This window comes from Trichechus manatus, unplaced genomic scaffold (assembly GCF_000243295.1).
Source record: "Trichechus manatus latirostris isolate Lorelei unplaced genomic scaffold, TriManLat1.0 scaffold00111, whole genome shotgun sequence".
NCBI lineage: Eukaryota > Metazoa > Chordata > Mammalia > Sirenia > Trichechidae > Trichechus > Trichechus manatus.
This window is the reverse complement of record NW_004444047.1, coordinates 8,882,741-8,902,179: the sequence shown is the minus strand read 5'-3', so window position 1 is coordinate 8,902,179 and position 19,439 is coordinate 8,882,741. Positions and strand designations below refer to the sequence as shown.

Genomic DNA, 19,439 nt, shown 5'->3' with positions numbered 1-19,439 from the left:
GGATGTGCTGGTGCTGGTAAACAGCTAGGATCCGCAATGAGTAAATGGCTGAGCTTCTATAATGAAGTGATGAACTGGTCAAGAAAGCCTTAGGGGCTAGCCCTCCACTGGATGCTCAAAGAGGGTAAGTGGCATGCCCAGCCACACAGCTAGGGAGCAGCAGAGCTGGGATTGGCCCGCGGGTCTCCAGACCCTGAGTCCCAGTGTTTGCTGCCATCATAGCTGGGAAAGGGGGAGGCTGAGGCCAGCTGCTGCTGTACTGAAGGGCACCAGAGGAAAAGGGCTTAGAGGCAGTACCTGCTGCAGTGGTCTGGAAACACTGAAGGACCGTGGGAGCTGAGCGTCACTGTTTGAGAACTGCCTTAGTATCACCATTATAATCAAAAGTCTAAAACGATCGCAAAGTTACGGAACAGCACCTTGAAACAATAATTTCTTGGTAAACCCAGTGCATCCTTCTTTGTGCAGTGTATTTCAATTATATGATCTCCTTTAAACCTTAGTTACCTGGTGAGTGATTATCACCTCGCTGTTGAGAGCAAGGGTCTGCAAACATTTTCTGTACAGGACTGCTGCTGCTGTGTGCCATTGAGTCAATTCTGACTCATAGCGACCCTGTAGGTCAGAGTAAAACTGCCCCATAGGGTCTCCTAGGCTGTAATTTTTATGGAAGCAGAATACCAGGTCTTTTCTCCCATGGAGCCGCTGGTCTGAACCACTGACCTTTCGGTTAGCAGCAGAGCGCTTAACCATTGCACCACCAGGGCTCCTTAAACAGAACTAGATAGTGAATATTTTCGGCTTTGCAAGCCAGTCAAGGTTCAATCACTCAGCTCCGCTGCTGTAGTGCAAAGGCAGCCATAGATAATATATAAATGAACAGGCGTGGCTGTGTTCCAATAACACTATTTATGGACACTGAGATCTGAATTTCATGTAATTTCCACGTATGGCTTTTAACATCTTTGTGCTTGTTCCTGACACACGGAAGACCCTTGGTGCGTGGTAGCTGAATCAGAACCCCATTTGACCTGTGATGAAATATTCTTCTTCGGATTTGCTTCCAACCATTAAAAAATGTAAAAATCATTCTTAGCTCGTGGGCCATACACAAACAAGCAGTGGGCTGGAATTGGCCCGCAGGCCCTGGTTTGCTTGGCCCTTGGTTTGGAGAAGAGATAGGGTTTTATGGCATACACAACTTTCTTGGGGTCGTATGTTAATGAAGGGATGCGGTAGCTGGAACTAAACAGACCTTCAAAGCATCCACCTTGCTGGGTGCTTTGTCAAGGCTAAAGCAAGTGAACAATGGATTTCTAAAAGGATCTCCACAGCCAGATCTTTTACTGAGTTGTCAGGCACTAAAGAAAAGAACTGAAAATTGATAGGTTTATACCAGCTTTGTAAAGTTTTCCAAAATACAACACTAACACTCAGCTTTAGAAAATAAAATCTACACTGCCATCTAGTGTTAGCCAACTATTTTAACTGATAACTTTAAAATAAGGTTTTCTTTGTACTATGCATTACAATAAGTATTTTAGTATATTCCAAAATCATACAAATAAAATACATTTAAAAGTATAAAGTTGCCTATATGAAGTTTAAGTCGATGATAGGTCAGGGATTATTTAAAATTCACCTGGGGTATAATTATTTGCTCTGTTAAGGAATGTATACGGAATATTTTCATTTTTGCATACCTTGACAAAGTTAAAAAAAAATCAGAGGATTTATTTTTTACTCTCTTTGTGAAAGGAAGGTTTCTGAAGTGTAAACATTCCTTTTTTTAATAAAGATGAAATACTGAAAAGATGCTCCTAGTGATGTCATTTCATATACTAAATCTATTCCTTTAGTTCCCACAATACATGTGAAAATGAGTTCCTGTGGTAAAAAACTCACACCAAGACAGCCGCAAATGAAGGGAAGGGAAGAGAAGGGTGGAAGACCAGACACCTGCACTGCCACGTTTCTACGGAGTATGTCTGCTGAGAGAGTCTATTCCAGAAATCATTTTGGAAGTCTCCATCAAAACGCTTCCTCTCCTTTTAAAAAGCACCCCAATCAAAATTCTCACTAAAGGCACAAAAATACCTGTCGCCTCTCCAAATGGTGTTTTTAGGTAACTTGCATCAACCATTCACTTGTTAAGTATTTATTGAGCACCTACTACGAGAAGGTCTACAGGGTGCTCACACATGCTATGAGCACCTATTATAAGAAAGATTTTGTTTACAGGGTGCTCACACACATTATGAGCATCTGCTATAAGGAAGATCCTGTCTACAAGGTGCTCACACACACTATGAGCACTTATTCTGGGGAAGACCCTGTCTACAGGGTGCTCACACAGGTTATGAGCACCTACTGTAAGGAAGATCCTATCTATGGGGTGTTCATACACACTATGAGCACCTACTATAAGGAAGACCCTGTCTACAGGGTGCTCACACACGCTATGAGTACTTACTCTGGGGAAGACTGTCTACAGGGTGCTCACATGTTATGAGCACCTACTATGGGGAAGACCCTGTCTACGTGGTGCTCACACACACTATGAGCACCTACTATAAGGAAGATCCTGTCTACAAGGTGCTCACACACTATGAACACCTACTGTAAGGAAGCTCCTGTCTACGGGGTGCTCACACATGTTATGAGCACCTACTGTAAGGAAGCTCCTGTCTACGGGGTGCTCACACACTATGAGCACCTACTATAAGAAAGATCCTATCTACGGGGTGCTCATACATGCTATGGGCACCTACTATGGGGAAGACCCTGTCTACAGGGTGCTCACACACGCTATGAGCACTTACTATAAGGAAGACCCCGTCTACAAGGTATTCCCACACACTATGAGCACCTACTATAAGGAAGACCCTGTCTACAGGGTGTTCACACATGAAGACCTCATCTACAGGGTGTTCACACGCTATGAGCACCTACTATAAGGAAGATCCTGTCTACAGGATACTCACACATGTTATGAGCACTTACTAATAGGAAGATCCTGTCCACAAGGTTCTCACACATGTTATGAGCACCAACTATGGGGAATACCCTGTCTACAGGGTGCTCACACATGCTAGCCCCTATATATTTGAATTCTCCTCACTCCTTTCTTTGCCTAGCTAACTCCTACTCTTTCAGATCTCAGCTCAAGTGTCATTTCTTCAAGAACACTTTTCCTGACAAGGCTAAATTCCTCCACTAGGCCCTCAGAAGTCCTCTGCACTCTACTTTTGTAGTACCTGTCATATCTTCAGTGTCACATCCGTTTGTGTGTATCCTTCAACTAGCTCCACGAAGGCAAGGAAAACCATGTTTGCCTTTGCTCAGTATTGTATCCCCAGTGCCTGCCATGGTGCTTAGCACATAGTTGGCACTGAATAAATATTTGCTAAATCAATGAATTGATCAAAGAATGAATCGATCAGTCAGTCCTTGCACTGTGGAACATGCAGTGATGAGTAAGATACAGTTTCTCATTTCCAGAAAGCTAGTGGGAGAGGTAATGAACAAATATCTCTTCTACTGGGCACCTGTAAGCAGTACCATAGGAAAGGCAGAAAAACACCTGCTGGAATTCAGAGGTAGGAGAGATTGCTTTCGGACAGGAAGGCAGGGCCAAGAAGTGACTGATGTGACTGATTACATTTGTGCAGCCTTTCAAACCATGGTCTTGTAACTCCCACCGAGGTGATTGGGTGGGACTGTGTGGTAAGGTAATTGTGGCCCACCAAGGGGATTGGTCAGTTTTGCCTTAACAGAGAGCCAATTCCAGAGCAGAGAGGAGGAGGAGGAGAGAGAGAGATCTGTTACCCTGAAGATGCTGAGAAGTGGTGGCAAGAGAGATCTGGCAGCAGGAGATGGGGTGGTGGGCTTCCTGTTCCACAGAGAGAAAAAGCTGAGTACCTCTGGGGAGAGGCCTAGGGCCAGGGAGAGGTGTGCTTGTGAGCTCTGCTGGCAAGAGGCTGTCCAGATGGGAGAACTGTATCCTTAGCATTCCTGAGCCTGAATTGTAACTGTTATTTCCCTAATAAACCCCATAATCGTGAGTATGGTTTGTGAATTCTGTGTGGCCATTGCAATGAACTGTCGAACCCAGCGGAGGGACGGCTGGTGTCAGAATTAGTAAAGATGGTGGAGAGAGGAGGCTTGTCTGGCCTCCACCTCATGGGAGTCAGCCTTGCAGGGCTGGAGGAGGTCAGACACCGCCCCTACGCCGTTCTTACAGCTTTACAGAAAAGGTGGTGGTGAGAAGAGGGTCTTTCACCGTGGCAGCAGGTGGGCACGCCAACAGGCACTGCAAACTGTGAGTCAAGGCACCGAGGGAGAATATAGGTTCATCTGAAGGCAGCTATAGGGTACGTGAAAGGAAAAAGTGGGTGAGGTTAATGAAGGCTTGCTTACCTACGAAGCACAGACAGACCACATTCTGCGGGCAATGAGCAGCAATTTGATCATGTCTGTGCTGCTGCTGCTGACTAGTGCTGTGTCTCAAGACAGATGGGGCAGAGGCAGGGATGAGGAGCACAGACCAAACAGTTCAAGTAGCAAAGAGCAAATAAGGACCGTGCTAAGGCACTCCAGAGGGAATGGAAGGAAGGGAACAGAACTGACACACATTGGCAGTACTGCTCAGATGTGCTGGGTAGGTAGAGCGGAGGCAGTTAGGGACTGGAGGAGCCTGTGTTTGAGACATGCATTTAGCAATTATGAGCATAGTTGTGACAGAGGAAGCGACAGAAGTGGGAAGAAGGTGTGGTGGAGAAGGGCACGGACTGTGGGCTCAGACGGCCTAGGTGACAAGGCGATACAAGGAGACTGGCTCAGCGGCTCACAAGCTATGTGATCCTTAGCAAGTTACTTCATCTCTGTGCTTCTGTTTCCTTCCTATAAAATGGGCGCAATAACAGCGCTACCCCGATAGGGCTGTTGTGAGGCCCAAATGAGATAAAATATTCTCGATTGCTTATCAAAGTGCCTAAAACGGAGTAAGCACTCAGGATAGACAAGTAGGTAGACAGGTAGATGATGCTATAAAATTTTTTTCTAACGTGAAGTAGAGTACAATAAAACAAGAGGACCAAAGATGCACCTTGCAGTTCTCAGGCAGTAGGTTAAGGGCAGAGGCAAAAAGGAGTGGTCAAACGAGCAGAAGACACTGTCATGGACGTCAAGGGAGTAGGGAATTTACAAAACCTAGTGGCAGCCAATAGGGTCAGAGGCGGTGGTGAAGGAGAGCTGAGAAAAAGCCACTAAGCTACACCACGACATCAGTCATCAGAGAGAGGCGGTTAGGCTAGAGCAGGGCTTCTCAACCTTGGCACTAGGAAGATTTGAGACTGGATAATTCTTTGAATGTCCATTAGAAGCAAGGATGGTCAGACTTTGTCTCACATACTTTGGCCATGTTATCAGGAGGGACCAGTCCCTGGAGAAGGACATCATGCTTGGTAGAGGGTCAGCAAAAACGAGATGGATTGACACAGTGGCTGCAACAATGGGCTCAAACATAGCAATGATTGTGAGGATGGTGCAGGACTAGGCAGTGTTTCACTCTGTTGTACACAGGGTTGCTATGAGTCGGAACCAACCTGATGGCACCTAACAACAACTCTTTGTTGTGGATGCTGTCCTGTGCATTGTAACAGCTTCCCTGGCCTCTGCTCACTAGATGCCAGTAGCACCCCCTCCCCAAGTCATGACAAACAAAAATGTCTTCAGACATTGCCAAAAAAGTCCCCTGGGGGCTAAATCATCCCTGGTTGAGAACCACTGGGCTAGTTGTGGGCTTTAGGACTTTGAGGGAATCTTTTATTCATTCGTTCATTCATTCATTCACCCATTCATTCATTCATTTAACAAATATTTACTGAGTGCCAAATATGGGTCAGGCACTATGGATACAAGAACAAACGCACACACCAGGTCCCTAAGCTCATGAAACTTACAGCCTGGTGACAAAAAATAATAAACTATGATTATTAGTGGAGCCCTGGTGGCGCAGTGTAATGAACGATTACAAATTAGGATTAATGCAATGAAGGACACATACAGGATGCAGAAACAAACAAACAAACAAACCATTATTTTATAAAGACCTATTTCTAAGAAGTCACCAGGAAGTCCTCTCTGAAGCGAGCTAAGCTTTAAGTCTGAAAAGGAGACCTCCATGGGGACAGGAAGGAGAAGAGCACCCACATGGACCCTGAAGGGGGAAGCACGTGGAGCGTTCAAGGACAGCTGGCATGGCTGGGGCACTACGGCGGGAAGGCTGGCGCATGGGGAGGTGGGGTCTGAGGTGAGGTGAGGGAAGGTGGCAGGGGCCAGCTGCATGTGGCGAGGCCGAGATGTGGAGGCTGGTGTGTGAATGCTAACTGCAAGGGGATGTTACTGGAGGCATGTTTCCTTCTCAGTGACAGTAGTGACATAATCTGACCAATGTTTTAAAAAGACTACAGCTACTGAGTGGAGACTGGACCTCGCCACCATGAGGAATGTGACCATGAGTGACATTAGGGAGGACTAAAAAGAGTCATCAAAAGTTGCCCTAAAAAATGGAGGCCAAGCCAAGGTAGGCTTGTACTTGTCTCTAAACCAAAAAATAAAAAACCAAACCCACTGCCGTCGAGTCAGTTCCAACTCATAGTGACCTTTTAGGACAGAGGAGAACTGCCCCATAGGGTTTCCAAGGCTGCAAATCTTTACAGAAGCAGACTGCCACATCTCTCTTTCACAGAGCGGCTGGTGGGTTTGAACCGCCAACCTTTCGGTTAGCAGCCGAGCACTCAACCACTGTGCCACCAGGGCTCCTTCATGTACTTGTCTCTAGCCAGTGCCAAATGCCCGGGAGAGGACAAAAGAAGGAGGTGGCCATCAGGACTGGGAATGGGAACTGGCAAGGACAGCGTGACCCAGTGACAAAAGGGTGAGGAGCTACAGTGTGCTCATGAGAACATCACCAAACTGCAAGGCCTGGGGTCACAGGCTGGGACACTGAGACGTGGGCGAAAAGAGCCTTGTCCCGCCACAGGTTCAGGTGATCCACAATACACGTGTCCCCAGCTTTATACACTACGCTGTGAGGCGCTTCACTGGACGAGAGATAGTGGTACACATGGTGTATGCTAGAAGATACTGCTGTTGTCACATCATGGCTGGGACGACGTGGGGCAGGGCATAGCCCACCCTGCGCGGGGAGCTCCTCTCTGCTCTGTGGATGTCCTTCCACTGCCAAGCCGACCTTCCCCATGGTAACTCTATGTTGGTAAGTAGAAAGTGGGAACAACAAAAAGCTCCAAAGGAATATAGGGATGGGAAAGAACACATAAGTGTTGTTTTTTTTTAAAAAAAAAAAAAACAAAAAAAAAAACACTTACCTATAAGCATTAATGTAATCTTTCCTGTGTTCCAGAAGAAAATCCCTCAGTTTGCCAATGTGTGAGACCTAAAATTAAAAGAAAACAAACAGTTTACAAAGACATACAGATACAGATACCTTACACTCACAATAAATTTTAAATGAAGAGAATAAAACGTGGGCTGCTCAAAGACTCTGAAGGTACAATCTGGGCAACTTTGGTTTCGGATCCTCCGAAAGTCCCTAACTTGTTGCGTGATTTTGGGAAAGCCATTCCACATTCCTGGGCCTTATTTCTTACTGAAAGTTCTTTCTACCTCTAATTGTTGTAACCTATGATTTAAACAAAAGGAGCCATGGTGGCACAGAGGTTAAAGGCTTGGCTACTAACGAAAAGGTTGGTGGTTCAAATCCACTAGCCACTCCGTGGGAGATGGATGTGGCAGTCTGCTCCCATAAAGATTTCAGCCTTGGAAACTCAATCGGGCAGCTCGACTCTGTCCTATAGGGTCGCTGTAAGTCGGAATTGACTCAATGGCAATGAGTTTTTGAGTATGATGTTATGAATAGATGATCTCTAAGGAACTGACAGATTAAGTGAAAAATGCATGTCTAGGAACGATACAGCAGTGCTCAATAAAAGCTAATTCTCCTCCTTATGGCTCTTATAAATACATCGACAGGCAACTGACAGAAATTCAAGCCAGACTCAGAAGAGGACGTGGAATGAAGGATATCCTTGTTAATGTCAGATGGCTCTTAGCTGAAAGCAGAGAATACCAGAAAGATGTTTGTGTTTTATTGACTACGCAAAGGCATTTGACTGTGTCGATCATAACGAATTATGGATAACATTGTGAAGAACGGGAATTCCAGAACACTTCACTGTGTTCATGAGGAACCTGTACATAGACCAAGAGGCAGCTAGCTGTTCAGACAGAACAAGGGGATACTGTGTGGTTTAAAGTCAACAAAGGTGTGCATCAGGGTTGTATCCTTTCATCATATTTATTCAATCTGTATGCTGAGAAAATAATCTGAGAAGCTGGACTATATGAAGAAGAATGGGGCAATAGGATTAGAGGAAGACTCATTAACAATCTGCATTATGCAGATGACACAACCTTGCTTGCTGAAAGTGAAGAGGACTTGAACCACTCACTGATGAAGATCAAAGACTACAGCCTTCAGTATGGATTACACCTCAATATAAATGTCTTAGTTATCTAGTGCTGCTATAACAGAAATACCACAAGTGGGTGACTTTAACAAACAGAAATTTATTGTCTCACAGTCTAGGATGCTAGAAGTCCGAATTCAGGGCGCCAGCTCCTGGAGAATGCTTTCTCTCTCTGTTGGTTCTAGGGGAAGGTCCTTGTCATCAATCTTCCCCTGGTCTAGGAGCTTCTCAGTGCAGGGGCCCCGGGTCCAAAGGACACACTCTGCTCCCAGCACTTCTTTCTTGGTAGCATGAGGTCCCTCTCCTCTTTTGCTATCTTCTCTCATTCATATCTCAAAAGAGACTGACTCAAGATACAACCTAATCCTGCAGATTGGGTCGTGCCTCATTAACATAACTGCCTCTAATCCTGCCTCATTAACATCATACCAAAAAAAAAAAAAAAAACCCAAATCCATTGCTGTTAAGTTGATTCCGACTCATAGGTCAGGATTTACAACACACAGGATAATCACATTAGATCACAAAATGGTGGACAACCACACAGTACTGGGAATCATGGCCTAGCCAAGTTGATATACATTTTGGGGGGAAACAATTCAATACATAACAACAAAGAAAACAAAAATCTTCACAACTGGACCAATAAGCAACCTCATGATAAACAGAGAAAAAATTGAAGTTGTCAAGGATTTCATTTTATTTGGATCCACAATCAATGCCCATGGAAGCAGCAGTCAAGAAATCAAACAAGGTGTTGCATTGGGCAAATCTGCTACAAAAGACCTCTTTCAAGTGTTGAAAAGCAAAGACGGCACTTTGAGGACTAAGGTGCACCTGATCCAAGCCATGGTATTTTCAATCACCTCAAAGGCACGAGAAAGCTGGACAATAAATAAGGAAGACTGAAGAATTGATGCCTTTGAATTATGGTGTTGGTGAAGAATACTGAATATACCATGGACTGCCAGAAGAATAAACAAGTCTGTCTTGGAAGAAATATAGCCAGAGTGCTCCTTGGAAGCAAGGATGGTGAGACTTTGTCTCACATACCTTGGACATGATATAAGGAGGGGCCAGTCCCTGGAGAAGGACATGATGCTTGTAAAGTAGAGGGTCAGCAAAAAGGAGGAAGACCCTCAATGAGATGGACTGACACAGTGGCTGCAACAATGGGCTCAAACATAGCAAGGATTATGAGGATGGGACAAGATAAGGCAGTATTTTGTTCTGTTAAACTTAGGGTTGCTAGGAGTTGAAGTGACTCTAGGGCACCTAACAGCAACAAAACATGTCTCTTTTATCTAAAATGTCATACTTACTATTTAACAATTATGTCCAAACAAACACAGTCCTTCTTCCACGTGTTTTAAGGGACAAATTCTAAAGCTGGAGCTATCAGGTTTATAAATAGGACCCTAGGGAGCAGCAGAGTTAAAAGAGAAGGTTGAGGGTAACAGTGTATCCCTACATACAAATTGCCATCTTCCCTATGGCCTGTTTTCATGGCTGAACAAAAAGTACACAATCGTACAAAGAATTATATTTGTAACCGCTGATTAGTATAATAATAACCTACTCTACCTGTGTGCGTGGAACTAGGGATTCAAAATGAGTAAAAAGTAGGCCAAAGAAGAGCTTGAAGGAAAATGAGAGGTAGGAAGAAACGTAGGATCATCGTCAAGACGGACAAAAGTGTTTCCAGATGGAGAGAATGAGTGACTTGCCAAGTGGCCCACTCTGTCCATCCTCCACCACTGGAGGAGGCCAATGCTCACACTGGTTTCCCATGATGCCCTTTGCACTTACTTCACATGTGCACAGCCCCAGCTCTGAAAGGTCTGCTGAACTTTCATCTTTGTCATGAAGGTTCTTCTGCCAAGGTCAACCCCGGATAATTTTCACTTGACTCTGAACTTAAAAGCATGGCTGTATACCACCCACCTGGCACTCAACCACATAGCACCATGACCTGACTCTTTAGATGCGTGCTTGTTTGTCAGTGAGGTCTATGAGCTACGCAAGGAGGGGTGCGCTGCTTTCCTTGGAGTTCCAAGCACAACATGAAGCAGTAGGTGATCAATAAATACTGTAGAATAAGCATATGTATAAATACAAAACAGTATTACAGAAGACACATTCAGTTTGTCTGAGGACAGGTCAGCAGGAGTTCGATTAAATTTCTCACATAGTCTAGACTAATAATAAATAAAGTTCAAAGAAATATCTTATTTTAAGAGCATGAATCAAAGAAAAAATTAAGCATGACCATAGTATTTATTTCTTTAACAAATAACAAGCATTTACTGAGCGTCCATTCTGCCCCCGGCACAGTTAGATACTTCCACGTCTTTATCTTCCCGACGGTCCTGTGTGGGCACTGACGTCACTACTCTCACGAACCAGCTTGGGAAAGAGAACCTCACAGAAGCTACATGACTCGTCCCAAGTTACCCACTGAGTACACGGCAGAGCTCCCATTTAAACCCTGGACTGAGTTCAAACTCGGCATGTTTTCTAGTACAGCATTGTCTTCCTCACAGTTCTATTCCTATTCTCTATTTAAAGGCACACTATCATACGACTTTTAAGTCTTTTGAGGAAAAAAAAATTTAAGAGATGCACAAGCAAAGTATTCAATGTATCTACCACATAAAAGATTTTACCAAGTCACTCTCCTGTTTTCAAATGCTCATTGGTTTCCATCCCCTCATCCCAACCTCTGCCTACCAGAGGTAAAAAACTCAACTGCCTGTAGGGGACAAACAATACAACTGAGGGAAGCCAGTGGGATATGCAGAGTCTATTTGGCGGTGGTGAATTGTGCTTTCAAAATACACTGCAGGCAAAGGACGCACTCTGCTGGCTGGCTTTGCCGACGGGTGGCTGACGTGCTGCCGCAGGGCCTAGCCAAACTAAGTCCAAAATCCCCAAAACAGCACTCAAAGCCCTTCACCGTTCAGCCCCCACCACGTTCCCCTAGACTCCAGGCTCTGCGTCACAGGGCTGCCCATCCCTTGCACACCCATGTGGTTCTCGCCCTCCCATCATTCTCTCTGTGACAAATACCTCTTCTTTCAAGAGCCAGGTCGCTCGTCCCCTTTTCCTCCACATGCCCACTCCACACCCCCAGGCCCACCCAGTGCCTGACCTGCATAAACTCGGCATCTGCCCCTGTGTGACAGCCACACGAGTAGTTCACGGACCGCCTTCCCCTCCCCGGACCGTGAGCTTCTAGAGACGGAGAGCCCTCTCCCTGTCTCGGCAGGCACAGTTCTTGTGCCTTGAAAATGTGCTAAATGTTGAACAAACACAGCAGGTACTGGATAATCCCCCAAAAGTCAATACCTGCTATGGCAGGCAGACTAATGATCACCCCACCTCCAGTCTGTGTGAAAAGATGTCCAAGTGCTAATCCCCGGAGCCTGTGAATGTATTATGTGGCATGGCAAATTTAACAGATGGAACTGAGGCTGCTGATCAGCTGATTTTAAAACAGGGAAAGTATCCTGGAGTACCCAGGTAGACCCAATGTAATCATAACCCGTTGCTGTCGATTCCGACTCACAGTGACCCCACAGGACAGAGTAGAACCGTCCCATAGGGTTTTCAAGGCTGTAATCTTTATGGAAGCAGACTTCTACATCTTTCTCCCGTGGAGCGGCTGGTGGGTTCCAACCACCGACCTTTAGGTTAGCAGCCCGGCGCTTAACCACGGCACAAGGGCTCCTAACGTAATCACAAGGGTCTTTATAATGTGGAAGAGGAAGGCAGAAGAGACAGCCGGCGTGATGTGACATGAAGAAGACTCAATGTAGTGTTGCTAGCTTTGAAGATGGAGGAAAGGAGCCAAGGAATGCAGGCAATTCTGTCGTTGTTAGGTGCCACTGAGTCAGTTCCAACTCACAGCGACCCTACGTCCAACAGAACAGAACACTGCCCGGTCCTGCGCCATCCTCACGATCATTGCTATGCTTAAGCCTACTGTTACAGCCACTGTGTCAATCCATCTCGTTGAGGGTCTTCCTCTTTTTCGGTGACCCTCCTCCACTTTACCAAGCATGATGTCCTTCTCCAAGGGAACGGATTCTCCCCGAGAGCCTCCAGAACACAGCCTTGCAGACACCTTGGTTTTAGCCCAGGGACACTCATTTCAGATTTTTGACTTACAGAATTAGAAGAAAATAAATTTGTGTTGTTCTTAAGCCACCAAGTTGTGATAGTTTGTTACAACAGCAACAGGAAACTAATACACCTAATTTAGAGCCTTAATATCTATAACAGTTTTTTTAGGAGTCATAAAGTTTTCTATTTTCCATAAGAAGTTAAAGAAGGTCCAAAGGAATCTACCACATAGGCTAGATTCAGCTGCCCCCCTCCCCTCACCCCGTTTTCTCTAGCTTGTTCTGTTCTACCAGGTGGAATGGGGTATGGGGGTGAGTGCCTGGGGCAAGAGGCCCCACAGGCCTCTACAAAAATAAAACAGTTACAAGAGGTTTCAGTTAAAGGATAACAAATGTGATTCCAATTTCACATGCTCTGAAATGGCAAATTTCTATAAAACAAGTTCATTACAATGGAGTGCAGCTTGTTCAGGATTAAATGAAATTCTTGATAACAGGTGTTAAGTAATTACTGACTTAATAATAACATCAGTCTAACTTAATACTTAACATGAGCACAATGTATGAATCAATATTTTAAATGCCAAGAATGAAAAGAAATGAAGGGGCATTAAGATTTCTCTTAGGCATTTGAAAGGGCTGAAATCTCTATTGGAATCCTAAAATAAGTACACACCAAAAACTCCTAAATCAATAACAAAGGAAAAATTCAACAGATCTTTACTTAAATAGGCACACATCAATTCCCAAATAGCATTACACAATAGGGTTATCTTTTTTTTTCCCCCAAATTATACTTGTGGTAAAAAGCGACACCCACTCCCATGCCACGGTTTCTAAACACAGTGATCAGTGACACTCGTTAAATTCTTCACGTTGTGGCAACATTCTCGTTATTTGTTTTAGTCATTTCACTTCCATTGACTTAATCTCCCAGCCCCCTACCCTTCTCATCTATGCTTTAAAATAGCTGTTGACCCTTTGGTCTTCCATAATTTTTTTTTTTTTAAAGTAATGCAATATTCAAGGATGACAATCTTTACTCTTTTGGCTAAACTGTTACTTAGTTTAAAGGTGACTTCAGGGGATAGTTTCAATTCAAGGGTTGGAGAGCAACTTGGGTTATCATCTAAAGAACGTCTGACAGTTTGGCCATATGACCACCACCATCTTTATGAAGATTTCCAGCCAAGCTCTGACCTGTTTACTGTGTTGGGCTTCCTCCTATTTTTGAGACTACCACCAAAGCAACAAGGAGCCCTGGTGGCACGGTGGTTAAGCGCTCAGCTGCTAACGGAAAGGCTGGCAGTTTGAACCCACCAGCTGCTCCATGGGAGAAAGATGTGGCAGTCTGCTTCCATAAAGATTACAGCCTTAGAAATCCTATGGGGCAGTTCTGCTCTGCCCTAACGGGTCGCTATGGTTGGAACTGACTTGATAGCAAAGGGTATGGGTATGCCAAAGCAGCATATTATATTTCATCCAATTCTGATATGCTCCTTACATTTTCACAGTTTAGAGAAGCTGGGTAGTTGGAGGTTTGGTATTTTTAATGTCTGCATATGGTGCTAATTTTAAGTCACTTATTTGATAAAGTAGGAATCTGGGTATACCTAAGGAGACTGCCTCTAGCTTCTAAAAGGAGAAAGGCCATGCCAGCGTGAAGTCTGATAAAAAAAAAAAAAAACAGAGGAAAATGAAAGTATATGTGTCCCATAAGGATCTAAAACAAACGTGAATTTCTTACGGCTCTGGTATCACTGAACACGGAACAGAGGTAGGAAAAAAAGTGCTGGGAGGAAGGTAGGGTGTCACTGGGAAAGTCTCTCTAGGACCCTGTGAGTGACAGTAAGGGCTGAAAATGGGGTGCTTTGGGGAACGATCTCATGTTGTGAGGCATCTCCCAGGCGTGGGGAGCTGAGGCCCGCAGGCTCTTCACAGCTCTGGGCCTTGGCATCTCCCAGGCGTGGGGAGCTGAGGCCCGCAGGCTCTTCACAGCTCTGGGCCTTGGCATCTCCCAGGCTTGGGGAGCTGAGGCCTGCAGCCTGTTCACAGCTCGGAGGCTAGGTGACTGGTCTTACTCTACCTGGAACAGCTTTCCTTCACCTCCAACCTCATGGCAGCCAAAGAACCCCTGCTCATCTTCCAGAGTCAGCTTAAATATCACCTCCTCTAAGAAGCCCTCCCAACGCCTCCCTTAGTATACTAAACACTCCCTTGATACTTTACAGACACCTGTTAGCGCTTTCCATATGAAATTGTAAGTATCTGTGATCCCCACTAGATTCAGTTAAGTTCCCTGAGGTCAAGATTACTGTCCTATTCATTTTTGTATCCCCCAAAACCCAGAACCAAGCCCATCGCTGTTGAGTTGATCCCAACTCATGGTGATCCCATGTGTTACAGAGTAGATCTGTGCACCATAGGGTTTCCTTGGCTGTAATCTTTACAAAAGCAGATCGCCAGTCCTCTCTTCCGCCACACTGCTAGGTGGGTTTGAACCTCCAATCTTTAGGTCAGTAGCTGAGTGAAAGCAGTTTGTGCCACCCAGGGACCTTTTTATCCCCAGTAGTGCCTGAATGTTGGAAAGCAGAAAGGAGGGAAAAGAAAGGAGGGGGAAAAAGGGAAATTGAGCAGATAAGTCTTCAAGATCTGAAGTTCTGATGCACTAACTGGATCAAGAAGGTCTCAAAGGCCACTTCCCACGGACTGCACCCAGATAACTGAGAGAACAAATGGATGGAGAGGGAGAAGCCGGCTATCTGTCCAGAGTTCTCCCAGAAAAGGTAATGAGGCATGTTCATAAGGGGCAGCACAGCCGTGGAAAATCCACAGAGACTGTGCAAGCATACACACTTCAGGAGAAGACAACTGGTCCTCACAGAGTGGTGAGCTCCCATCTGACTGACGGTCCACATTGGAAAAACCCGTATGTCGGAGTGCTGTGGCTTTGCCATATTACGTTAAATGTGCTTCCACCAGAGAGGATGGGTCTGGAAAAAGAATAGAGAATTCTTTATTTCTAACATAAACTGTAGTATAAAATAACTGAACTGTAGCTGAAAGAGAAAAAGGGAAAGGAATCTAATATCGATTTAATGTTTCCTCTGTGCCAGCCACTTTATTTCATTTAATTCTCACAACAACCCTGAGGAAACAGACATTTTCACTTGTGGAAGGAAACCAAAGCCCGGAGGAGGTGATATTACCAAAGAGCTGGGACTAGAACCCCTAATTATGTTGAACTAGAATGGGCTCCCTTAATACTGTTAAATGAAGGAAATTATCGGTGTTTTCTGGAGCCCTAGTGGTGCAGTGGTCAAGAGCTCAGCTGTTAACCAAAAGGTCAGCAGTTCAAATCCACCAGTCGCTCCTTGGAAACCCTATGGGGCAGTTCTACTCTGTCCTATAGGGTCGCTATGAGTCGGAATCGACTCAATGGCAACGAGTTTGGTTTTTTTGGTATTGGTGTTTTCTAGTTTCATTCAAATGTTAAAGTCTGCTTTGTACTGTCACCCCTGGGGTGGTACAAACAGTTAACATACTCGGTTGCTAACCAAAAAGTTGGAAGTTCGAGTCTACCCAGAGGTACCTTGGAAGAAAGCCTTGGTGATCTACTTCTAAAAAATCAGAGATGCTATGGAGCACAGTTCTACCCTGACACACCCAGGGTTGCCATGGGTTAGAATTGACTCAGCAGCAATTGTTGGTGGTGGCTGGTTGCGTTATTACTTCACTGGTTAAAAATCTCCCACTTAATATTTAACTACATTAAGGAATTATAGTAATTTTTTAATTTAGATGTGATAATAGTATTATGATCATGCCTTTATTTTTTGCTTTTAGAGTTCTTATCTTTTAGAGATACATATGGAACGATGTACAAATCAAATGACACAAAGTCTGGGATTTCCTTCAAAATAATGCAGGAGGGAGGGGAGTAAGAGATGCAACAGGATTGGTCATGAGCTGGTAACTGTTGAAGATGAATACATGGGTACATGAGGGTTCCTTACACTATTCTGTCTAGTATATATCTGAAATTTTCTATTATAAAAGGTTATTTTTAAAATCTCCCAGTTAGCAATTTCCTTTAGAATTTTTAGTCATTTTGAGGTATACATTTCTGTTACCAAACTAGTAATAATCGACAATTGAACCAACAACTAAATCCCACCCAGTCTCTAGCTACTTTATTTGTAAGGACCTGCAATCTCTGACTAAAGTTCCACTTAACAGGTTCAATACCACTAAAAAAAAAAAAATTTCATTAAGAGTTTACTATGCACCAGGCAGTATTTTAAGAGCTCTGCAGGCATTATCTCGTATAATTTTCCCAGCAACTCCCAGGAAATAGGTAATACTATCATGCCTATTTACAGATGAGAAAACTGAGTCAGAGAGGAGATAAGTAATTTGCTCAGGAACACATGAAGCCTGGACTGAACGCAGGCAGTCTAAATACCAGGCTTCAGTTTATAACCATCGTGTTTCAACAGATTCTTGGCAAGCCACAACTATAGTTTTCCAGTACTGTATTTCCAAGGGGGGGTGACTGGCAATGAGAAAGGCAATGCAGTGAGCAACATCAAGCTGTTCTCTTCTTATATTTGTTGTTGACAGTACACTACACGCTTGATTTTACCCAACGGTGACCACCATTACTGAGCGCCAGCTCTGCCCTTTCCCCTCAAAATAATCCCATGAATTAGACAGCACCCCTCTCCCCCACTTAATAAACATGGAAACTCATAACAATTCTATGAATTAGACAGCACCCCCCCTCCCCCCACATAATAAACATGCAAATGAGGCCCAAGCAAGGTCATAAGGCTAGTAAGTGGCACGACTGGTATTTGATCACAGGTCTGTGTGACTCAGAGGCTATGTTATTTATTCTACACTATAGCACCAAAAGACTAATAATAAACTAGTATTATTTAGCCTATTTGTATATGTTGATTTAAAAAATTTTAACTACACTGGAAACAGAAAGATCTGCAAGAAAAGCATGTTTTCACTGGCTGAAGTTGTCTTTTCCAAGATTAGCGGCTATTTTTTCTGTTTTGCAACACATGACAGGCTTAGAGTTGGCAAGGCTGGAGGGATGTTGGAGAAAGATCCACAAATACAAGCAAGGAAACAGGATGGTCAGGAAGACTGGCAGTAAAGTGGTGACCAGTCCACTTTAAGCATCAATCATCAGGCCACCTCAAAACATGGTTTGGACAAATAATGAATGCAGTTCTCTTGGATCCAACTCCCAGGCCTGGTTTTCCTATTTGAGTTCATCTACATCCACCCTTTGCTTCGGATAGGGGGTGGGGCAGAGGAGAAGGCTCTGGGTAAAAGACTCTATATGGTGCTTGGGTAGGGTAGGACACACAGGAGACAGGTGGGCCAGAAATTCAAGGAGCTGGCCAAGATTCTTGTGTTCTAATCCCTGCTCTGCATTTACTGTTGGAGAAACCCTTATTCCCCACTCCTCTGCTTCCTGTGGAGGGACCTGAGCTGGACTAATATCCCTGGCTTATCGCCCAGTCCTTCCTCATTCTCCCCAGAGGGAGGAGGAGTGGCTGATTGGGCTAGGACTTGGAGAAGGGACTAAGTATGCTCTGCTCTGCCCTCTCCTCTCTTCTCTTCAGATCAGCCAGCCAGCACAGGGCATATTTTGGCCTGTGCTGCACCCATATTTGGCCACAAATCTAAAGCCAGACTCTCAATTTGGCTTTCTCTTGTTCTGATTCCTGTATTTTCCTTTCAGGTGGTTCCAAAATTGGGCTAGGAAGTAAGGGGTGTGCTATTTTTAAGGTCCCCCTAAACGCTTAACCCTTGCCAACTGCAATGATGAGTAAGTTGCTTAATCTCCCTGGGCGTGACTACAAAGGAAAGGGTAAAAATTATTAGAAAAAAAAAAAAAAGTAGCAGGAGTTAACACCCAACTTGTACTGAGGGTATGTGATGCAGCAGGCTCCAATCTAAACGCTATGCAACCATCATCTCATTTACTCCTCGGAACAACCCCATGAGGTATGATCCCATTTTACAGAAGAGACCACGCTGAGGCTTTAAGAAATTGCTAGAGGTAACACACTGATAATTACTGGTGACTGAAATGTGAAAATTAGAAACAAAGAAGAAGGATCGGCAGTTGGAAAACATGGCCTTGGTGATAGAAATGATGCCGTAGATCACATGACAGAATTTTGCAAGACCAATGACTTACTCACTGCAAACACCTTTTTTCAGCAACATAAACGGCAACTATACACGTGGACCTCATTGGATGGAAAACACAGGAATCAAATCGACTACATCTGTGGAAAGAGATGATGGAGAAGCTCAATATCATCAGTCAGAACATGGCCAGGGGCTGGCCAATTGCGGAACAGACCATCAATTGTTCATATGCAAGTTCAAGTTGAAGCTGAAGAAAATTAAAACAAGTCCATGAGAGTCAACATACAACCTTGAGTATATTCCACCTGAATTTAGAGACGCAAGAATAAATTTGATGCATTGAACACTAATGATCGAAGACCAGATAAGTTGTGGGATGACATCAAGGGCATCATACATGAAGAAAGCAAGAGGTCATTAAAAAGACAGGAAAGAAAGAAAAGACCAAAATGGATGTCAGAAGAGACTCTGAAACTTGCTGTTGAACGTTGAGTAGCTAAAGCAAAAGGAAGAAATGATGAAGTAAAAGAGCTGAATAGGAGATTTCAAAGGATGGCTAGAGAAGACAAAGTAAAGTATTATA

At 44.3% G+C, this 19,439-nt stretch overlaps 1 protein-coding gene across 2 annotated transcripts in view; it reads right to left on the bottom strand.

The window, feature by feature from the left end:
* The window catches only part of STX18 (syntaxin 18), a 136,418-nt gene that overhangs the window by 42,982 nt on the left and 73,997 nt on the right, over window positions 1-19,439 (bottom strand). For both annotated transcript variants that reach the window (XM_004383539.3, XM_023737993.1), the window contains exon 2: window positions 7,392-7,459. In XM_004383539.3, the coding sequence (XP_004383596.1) occupies window positions 7,392-7,459 (68 nt within the window). The remainder of the gene's footprint in view (window positions 1-7,391; window positions 7,460-19,439) is intronic.